General features: G+C 43.0%; 1 protein-coding gene across 2 annotated transcripts in view; it reads left to right on the top strand.

The window, feature by feature from the left end:
• The first annotated feature begins 411 nt into the window (after positions 1–411).
• Ngly1 (N-glycanase 1) overlaps positions 412–9,175 on the top strand; it is a 47,567-nt gene continuing 38,803 nt past the window's right edge. For both annotated transcript variants that reach the window (XM_005348554.2, XM_005348555.3), the window contains exons 1-2: positions 412–592; positions 5,555–5,669. In XM_005348554.2, the coding sequence (XP_005348611.1) occupies positions 462–592; positions 5,555–5,669 (246 nt within the window). In that variant the 5' untranslated portion in view covers positions 412–461. The remainder of the gene's footprint in view (positions 593–5,554; positions 5,670–9,175) is intronic.

Below are 9,175 nucleotides of genomic sequence, written 5' to 3' on the forward strand. Positions count from 1 at the left end.
TGTCCTTGAAGCCACCTGCCTAACCACAGGTTGAGGAGGAACTGTCGCCAATTCAAGGGTTTGAGGCCACCCTAGGCCACAAACCAAACCCACGCCCCCCACCCAGAAAGCAAAAACTTGTTCTTGCTTCTGGAGTCTTTTCTTCCGTAAACAACATTCATCTGACGTGAAGAGAAGGCTGTAAAAATATCTATGGGCCCATGCCCCGGACGCCCACAAGCCACAGCCTTCCCCTTCAGTGGCTGCCTCCCCTGTGCCAAAGATCAGAACCGCTTCTCGGTACCTAGCCCCTCCCCTGGGTCCGCCTAGAACGCCTCTGGCCCCGCCCAGAACGCCCCTGTCCAAGGAGACGCCCCGCCCCTCCCCGCCCCCTGGCCTAAGGCCTTCGCGGCGGCCTAGGCTCTCAGCGCTTGCTCAGTGCGGGCAGCAGCGCGCGAGGTGGCGGAGGCCGCGGCTCAGCCATGGCGTCGGCCGCCTTGGGCAGCTCGTCGAGCCCGGCGTCCCCGGCCGTGGCCGAGCTCTGCCAGAACACCCCGGAGACCTTTCTGGAGGCCTCCAAGCTGCTGCTCACATACGCCGACAACATCCTGAGGTGCAGCCGGGGCCCTGGAGCCCGGAGGGCCGCAGGCGGGCGGGGCCGCCGGCACTCGGGCCTGAGGCGGGGCGGGCAGGGCGACGTTAGCTCGCCAAGGTTGTCACTGCAGGATCCCCGGCTCTGTGACCCAGCCCGAGTGCGGGCTTAACGTTCACGCCGCGTTTGGTGGTTGAAACCTTTGTAGTTTAAAGTTACGAACTTCAGATGGATTTCTGGGCTTTACTTCCACCTAATTCCGTAAGAGTTTGAAGGCCACCACACCGGAGAAGTCGCGTCCCTTTCAGAGGGCAGCACTCTCCGCGGCTGCTCCACACGGGGTCGGCGCTGGAAGTTGGAGTCAGCCCCCTGCTGCAGCTCTTTGGGGAAAGGCCTACGGGAGGGTGCGGACGGTGGAGGTTAAGGAGGTTGAGGTGTTGACTGACGTCACGCCCCCGGGCGCCGGCTCTCCGAAGTTCACGGTCGCGAAGTCCCTAGGAATTCTCAGCTTCACGGCTGGACGTGTCCTGTGGCCCAGTTTCAAAGGATGACTTGGAAAGGGTGGCCTGAGACGGGGTGCTGTCCTATATAGCCCAGGCTGGCATGGGACTTGCTCTGTGGCCCGGAACTCATGCCAGTTCCCCTTCTTGACTTTCCGAGTGCACAGATGACAGGTGTGAGCCGCCCTAGGTAACATTAGTGATTTGAAAGTCAATCGGAGAGAGATCGTAGGTGATTATGTGCCGTACGTCATGCAGCATTAAGCCTGCTCACAACTACGTAACTGACCTGCATGACCATCACCACCCTCCTCTGTGACACCTCAGCTTAAACTTGTCTACCCTGCCATCTCCCAACACCTCAGAGTACAAGATGCCCATAGACTCTGAAGGAACGCATAGGGTGACATGATTCTCGGGGACCTATGGCTGAGATCGCCTCCTGAATTCTTAAGTCCCCGACCCCACCCCCTGTACGGAAAAGAGGGGTGGGTGGATTAGCGAAGAAGGTTCTGCTTTCAGTACCCTCAAACCAAAGGTGCTGCCATCAGAGAGTGCTTGAAGGCTTGCTGTGTGGAGACAATGATTGCGATCTGAGCCCTCATCATGAATGTTTACTAAACTTCTAAAAGAAACTGGGCTTCATCTTACAGCCTTGGCTGTGGCTTGTAGTTCTGATCTTGAGCTTTTATCTAAAAAGGAAATTAGGAGTTGCTAACTCAAATGCTTCAGGCTGATATGAGAAATTGCTCTCTTAGTTTGTTGTCAACAATAGTGACCTTGTGTTCTTAGAATTCAAAGTCTGGCTCGGCTGAGCACGGTGTCCCATTCTCCACATCCAGTGACTTCCTAACTCTTCCTGGGCCCTGGCCACACTTCTTTCATTTGACCAGAGAAAAATCAGGTTTCTGTTTCCATAGCTTTTTTTTTTTAAATACACTAGCAGCAAGGTGAAAGCACTTTTGAAAGCATATTGTCCCACCATCTCTGACCTCAGAGTCTCAGGATGGTTTATAGAATGGAATTGCAAATAAAAATTTCATTAGCACATTTTTAAACTGATACTTGTTGCTGTAATCTCCAGTGACACAATCCTTTAAAATTTCTGCGTGATGTGTACTATCTCCCCAGCAGTATTACATCTAATTAAACTACAGGAAGAAACATGAGCTAATTTGTATGCAAAAGATACCCACCCCTCCCCCCCCAGCTTCAGATAAGGTGAGCTTGCTATCTACTTTCTCAAAAGCAAAACAGAACAGCTCTGTGTCAGTTTCACTGCTGTCACAGGTGGGCTGTTTGCTAATTTGATTCATGTGCCCAACTTTGGCCTGGAATTTGACATGTTATCTGAGAATGATCTTAAGCTACTTACCTTCCCACCTCAGGCATGAGCTGTCACACTTGGTGTGATGAGCTGCTAGAGACGGAAACCACAGCCTCCTGAGTGCTAGGCAAGCACTCTACCACCGGAGTGTATTCCCAGCCCTTCATTCATTCATTCATTCTTTAATATACATATTTGATAGTCCACTAACTTTGTTTACAAAGCAGAGACAGTTATTATTGACTATGCTGGAAGAACCAAGACTCAAAAGTAGTTTCTTTGTTCAAAGAATACTAATATATTTGGGAGAAAGACCAGTTCCAAGATAGCGTTTATGTTTCTGTAGTTATACTTGGATGTTAGGAGATACTGGGGAGACCCAACATGAGATAGTAAAGAATGGAGGTTTGGTCAGGTAGGACCAATTGATGGAGTAGCAGAGAACATTTATGTGAGGTGATGGGCAAAGAGAACTTATGGTTCCTGGAGTACAGTTTCTTGGGGAATAGCATTAGAAGAAATGGGCATTAATTGTGGTTGTGAAGTCATTTTGTAATCATCGCCATAAATGCCGATGGAATCGAGACAGACATTGTCAGCAGTTCCCAATTTTCAGTGACAGCGTAAGAAGCAATAGAAGACAGATAATAAAGCTGACTTCTAATTTTTAATGTATTTGCCATTGACAAATAGAGAAATTGAATGTGAGTCTTGAGGGCTGGTGAGTTTGTTGGCAGCTTGTGTGGTGGAGTTTGTTTAGACTTTATACCACAACAGTAAGTTTTAATTCTCGTCCACTTTTTTAAAGTGTAACCATAGGCAATTTAAATATAATTTCCAGGTTTGAGTTTCCTTACTTATAAAAGGGAAGAAAAATATTCTATTCTAGGATTGTATCATAAAATAGAAATAAAGGACATGGCACACACATAGCTACTACTGAGGTTATTATAATTATTATTATTGCTGTTAATTGGTTTACCAGTTTGGTGGGCTTTTTGATTGGATTTGATCTTTGGAACTTCATGGAATTTCATGCATGTTTGTAGTGCACCGTTTACTCTTCCTTCCCTTCCCTGTCATCACCCCCTCTGTTGTACAAGTCCTTTCCCCACATTCATGGATTTTTGTTTGTTTTTTCTTGTGTCTCACTGGTGGGTTTTCGGTTGGTCAGTCGGTTGGTTTTTGAGAGTTGTTTTTGTTGTATTTTTGAGGGAGTTTCATTGTGTGGCCAGAGGTAGCATGTTGAGATTAAAGGCCTACACCACTGTACTTTGATAAGTGTGCAGTGTTTGGTTATAAGAACAGTGGATGGTAGAGGTGGCACAGTGATAGTTCCTGTATCCTTTAAGGCCCAGACCCTGCTTCCAAAAAACCAGGGGGAGGGGGATTATGACTTTTCTTACCTGATTCAAATACAAAAGCAAATGTTATTTTTCTGAAAATTAAATAACTTGGTAGACAACCACGAGAGTAAAACAACTAGGAAGACAAAATGTTTTCCAAGTGACAGTTGAGCAAGTACAAGAAATTCTGCTGCCTTCTCAAGATTCCATTCTTTTAAAGTCATCAGAAACCAGCCGTTCAGAAAATGGTCCAAGAAAAGATACAAGATAATTGCTAACAAGTGAAGTAAATGTTACAACTTGCAAAAATATTTAATAGATAACAGAGGTGTTGAGGGGTGGGAACCATCAAAGTGTGACAACAAACACAGAAAAATTTGCAGAGAAAATTAATCAAGCAAAAATTAAGGTCAGTGCCCACAGTGCAATTGACGTGGGAGGACCAACTCTTGGGCTTAGTCTATGCTTAAACTCATGAGGATTTGCTTAGCATTTTTAATTTTTTAAAAGAAGCATGTGGATTGGGCAAGCAACTAGAAGGCTGAGACAAGGAGAATTTTGAGTTTGAGGACCGCCTGGGTGAAGCAAAGCAAAAAGAAAATAGTCTGGGAACTAGATATGACCATCATTGCTAGACTCTTTTTATAATGCAATAAAAACCATTAAAATACATGATGATCATATAGATCTCTAGATAATATTGGGAAGGTTAAAATTGCTGTGTTTTAAAAGTAGGATATACAATTGTGGTGGCACTGATATGTCTGTCGCCTTGTGGCATATATCATGAAAAGTCTCAGTTATCTGCAGTGAGCACTGATAAATGTTGGGGTCATTTTATAATTTAGTTTTTTTTTGTTTGTTTGTTTAAATGGTATGACATAGATCGCAGGGTTGCTGAGCATTCTGTGGTATATAAGGAATCTCCCCTCAGCTGTGGTCTGAATGTTGTGGTGTCAAGATTGAGAAACCCTGGCCTAATACACAGAATCAATGTAGAGAAGATAAACTGCCCTTAGCTTTGATCAGTCTATGCATGCTTCTGAAATCATAGGTGGATTTTTTAAAACTTTCAGTCCTTTGTGAACCTACAACTTTTGTAGAATATAGTGGAAATCTCATGGTATTATCAAACTCTTATAAATAAGTCCTTGACCATTCGGTCTTGCATGGACGAGAGTTTGTAGACCACACTAATGCACAATAGTTAAGCAGTACTGCTTCAGCTTTGTCCTTAAATATTCGTGTTTTCCTTTCATTACCTTACTTCCTACACTAAAAATACATTTTGAACTGAGGTAGAAACTAATAGTAAAAACAGTCTTGCTCCAGGGAGAAAAGGAAGCTAAGTGACCATTAAGGTTCCTGCTGTAAGCAAAGCTTCTTTAGCCCAGTTTCAGTTCACAAAGATTTCTTAATCACTATTTTTGTGCCAGGAACCATTGTAGTGATGGGATCCCTCAGAAGAAGCAAAGGTCTCTACTTTCTGCCTGGAGCTACTGTCAATTATTTTCTTTTAGAAACTTAAAAGACTCAAAAGGTATTTAATTGTAACAGCACAGAATTAAAATGTCACTCAATTTCCTATGGCAGCATTAATACTGTCATCCATTAAGTTGGCCAATAGAAGTGGTACAGAGGTAAAAATCATAGAATTGAACTGCTTGTCTGGACTGCTCGCTCTTTAAAGTTGGAACCTTTATTGCCATGTATGAGCGCAGCTGATCCGAAATGTGGAAAGAAACATATAAACTCTTAAAAAGATAAGTTGCCTCATATTATCTATTATATTCTCTTTATTTTTTATCAGAAACCCCAATGATGAAAAATACAGATCCATCCGTATTGGAAACACAGCCTTTTCTACTAGACTCTTACCGGTTAGAGGAGCTGTTGAGTGTTTGTTTGAAATGGGCTTTGAAGAGGTAAGTGTGTAAGGCTTTCTTCCCCTTCTGCATGTGCAAAGCAGTCAGCAGTGCCAATGAATAGTTGTTTGAAGTATTACTTTTAATTAATTGATCATTTTGAAAACGTGTAGAACTTCTTTTTACCTGTTAGACATTTTAAAAATATAATGAAGTCAGGATATAAATGTAACAAGTTTCCTGAGTTAGGAAATCTTACAAGTCTCAATGATTTAGAATAAAGAGGGTCGAATAATGCGCCCCTTCTGTCTTGTCGCAAGCACTGGCTCTGTGAGTGCACAGTGGATCCTAGGGATCATCGTAGTCTCCAGTAGGAGGTAGAAAATGTGAAACAAATCCAGAAAAGACGAGTTTACTTGCCCCACAGAATGATTTTCTTCTCTGACAGGAATCTCAAGGTCTTTTACCATTTTATTTCACAAGAAGAGTTTGGTGTTTCCATCCCCTCAAACCTTGTGGCAGAGATAACACAATACACATAGTTATCAGAATTGTGAATGTTAGCCAGGCATGCTGGCATATCCAGTAGTCTTACCTACTTGGGGGGAAACAGACTAGAAGATTGTGAGCTCAGGGCAGCCTGGATTACATACTCAGGCTCTGTCTCCAAAAGACAGACAGAGGATTCGGAATCTTCTATGTTCCCCTATGTGATATGTAGGATTTTGGAAGTTGAGCAGGACTACAGGACCAGTGGCATTCTGAGGCAGCATCATAGACATTGTCTGCCCTTCCTAACCGAGTTCTATTGCACACTCGAGGATGCAGCTGTGAAGCAAGTTAATATAGCCCCACCTCACCGAGAGCGTATGTTCTAATATGTTAGAGAGCATGAAAGCGGCTACAAGTGCGAAGGAGAAAAGACGGTGCTGTGCTCACTGCAGTTAGAGTTGCAGTCACTGTAGCAGTCAATGACCAGGGAAGGCCTCTGAGGAGGCAAAGGTGAGCGACAGGAAACCACTCAGTGCCTGAAACTCAGTTCACACAGAGGATTGGCTTGTGCTAAGGGCTTCTAGCTGTGGTAGCTGTGAGACAGAAAATAGCTTTAGGGATCAACAGACCAGGCAAAGACTTGAGTGAGAGAGGAAGCCTGGAAGGTTAATCTTGATTATCAATTTGATTAGATTGATAAACACCTGGGGAGTTTAGTAAAACACAGCTATCTCTTATCTATGGGAGTATTTCCAGAGACAATTCAGGACTTTTTTCCTAAATGAATGGTTGAATCCCTCCCTGGAGGGATTAATTAAAAGGGGTGGAACTATGGAGGTGGGGCCTCAGTGAAGGAAGTAGACCTCTAGGAACACTGCTGTGGATGCTATCTCTTACCCTGGCCTCCTCCTATTGCTGCTTTGGTATACTCTGTCTTCCTAGAGAGGCCTCTCCCACCACATGGTCCCACTACCTTGATATTCTGTCTAGCCGTAGGCCCAAAAACATGTTGCCAAGTGACAGGGACTGAACGCGCTGAACCTAAGCCAAAATAAGTTCGTACTCCTTTAAATTGTCAGATATTATGTCACAGAGATGAGAAGTGGAACTAATATTAAGGCCATATTTTAAGTAGGGAAGAATATTTTCAAATGTTAGTTATTGCAAAGAGAATATTCTGGATAATCTGGAATGCAGGCAAGGGATGGTACAGGAAAAGCAGTTGAGCTTGCTAAACCAGTTTAAGAATGCCTGGCAGTGGTTATGTGAATAGTGGAAGAACCTTTATCTGCTCTGTCTCTGGTGTTCCTAGCTCCTAGAGGATTGCTATTGCAGTGCAGATAGTAGGCTAGAAACATTTGTTGAATGTTGCTGGTGGTAGAGAGGTGAGCGCTAGATGCATTCAGGAATTACCTGTGTCGAGGAACCAATAGGTCTTAATGAATTAGAAGTCTGTACAAGGGAAAAGGAAGAAATTGGGGCTATCTTGGTTTAGATTTCAGACATTAAGTCGATAGTAGTACCACTAAATGAGATGGGAAAAACTTGGAAAGTGGCAGCTTTTAAGGGAGAAAGCACTGCTCAACTTTTGGTTTGACTACTTTGCTGTTAAATACTGTCTAAGTAGAAATATTAGTAAGTTGAATAAGGTAAGTCCACAACTCAAAAGAGATCAGGCCAGGATTCTAAAGCATAGTATCATCTGATTACAGATTTAAAAAAACAAAAAAAACATCTGAATGTAGAGAATTTAAAGGGAGAAAAAGGAGATCACTGCTGATTTTGTACAAGGAAATGAAGACTCAAAATTAGGCAGGCAATTAAAAAAACTTAGTAATTGACATGTAGAAGCTGTATCAGTTTCTCATTGTTGAAGTGTCACAGGTTCAAGGGAATCATATTTGTCTTTCACTTAGTAAATATTTGTGTGCTAGGTAGGGTAACCCTCTGACCAAGGACTGTATTAGTTTTGACCCTAAATGTCCCACACCCAAAGAAATGCATCAATTGTCAGGCATTCATTGTGGTTGGGTCTCCTCCATGCCAGATAACAAACTACTCTGAAACTTGGAATAGTATTTGATGTAAATGGAGTCACACTGTTCTATTAAAGTGAAATTATAGTTGCTTTCCGCCAGTCTTTAGACTTCACGCTTCAGGACAGATCTGAAGTAACTGTTGCATCATTGTGACTGAGTTGTAAGATGGGCCAATATAGCTGAACACATTAGGAGTTTTGATAGGCTTTTAAGTTGAAAGGTACATCTGATGTTTACCCTGAAATTTGCAAATGTGTATTAAAATCCTGAAAATTATGAGTGAGGTTGAGGAAGACTGGGATCCAAACATCTTTTTGACCCTGCAGTTTAGTGTAGTAGAGCCATTCTTAGCTGGAAGTCAGATCTGTCCTCTATCTGCATTCTTTTTCCCATCTTGGTAGGGATGAAGCATAGTAAATCTGGCAGATTTGCTCAGTTTTCTAAAACACAGTTCTTTAATTGTCCTAGGCTAGATTTGCTAAACAATCCTGCAGTGAGAATTGTCTTGGGAAAGATATTTCAACCACACTTCTGTCCTCTTGGGACGCTGAGGTGTGGACTGAGCTGTAGATCAGTTCCCGGGGTGCTCCACGCATAACCAAATGTCCATCAGTTCCCTGTTGGCCAGAGTTCAGTTCAGTTCCATCCCCCACAGACCACCATCTGCATTTCCAGTAAGTCACCAGAAGGTTTCATTTGTGGGAACCAGATGGTATTTATAGATGGGAAACATTTCCCCCCTTTTTAAAAACCTTTGTTATTGGAATTTTTTGTTTGTTTTCTTTAACAGCCTGTCCTGAAACTCAGTGTGGCATCCAGGCTGGCCTCAAACTTGTGATTTTGCTGCTTTGGCTTCCCCAATACTGGGGTTACAGATGGATTTTTGTTTTTTATTGACATGTACTATTTTGTACATTTCTGCGAGATCCTATGTGATATCTTTTTTTTTTTTTTTTTTTTTTTTTTTTTTTATTTTTTGGTTTTTTGAGACAGGGTTTCTCTGTGGTTTTGGAGCCCGTCCTGGAACTAGCTCCT

The sequence above is a fragment of the Microtus ochrogaster genome, chromosome 6, assembly GCF_000317375.1.
Source record: "Microtus ochrogaster isolate Prairie Vole_2 chromosome 6, MicOch1.0, whole genome shotgun sequence".
Lineage (NCBI taxonomy): Eukaryota > Metazoa > Chordata > Mammalia > Rodentia > Cricetidae > Microtus > Microtus ochrogaster.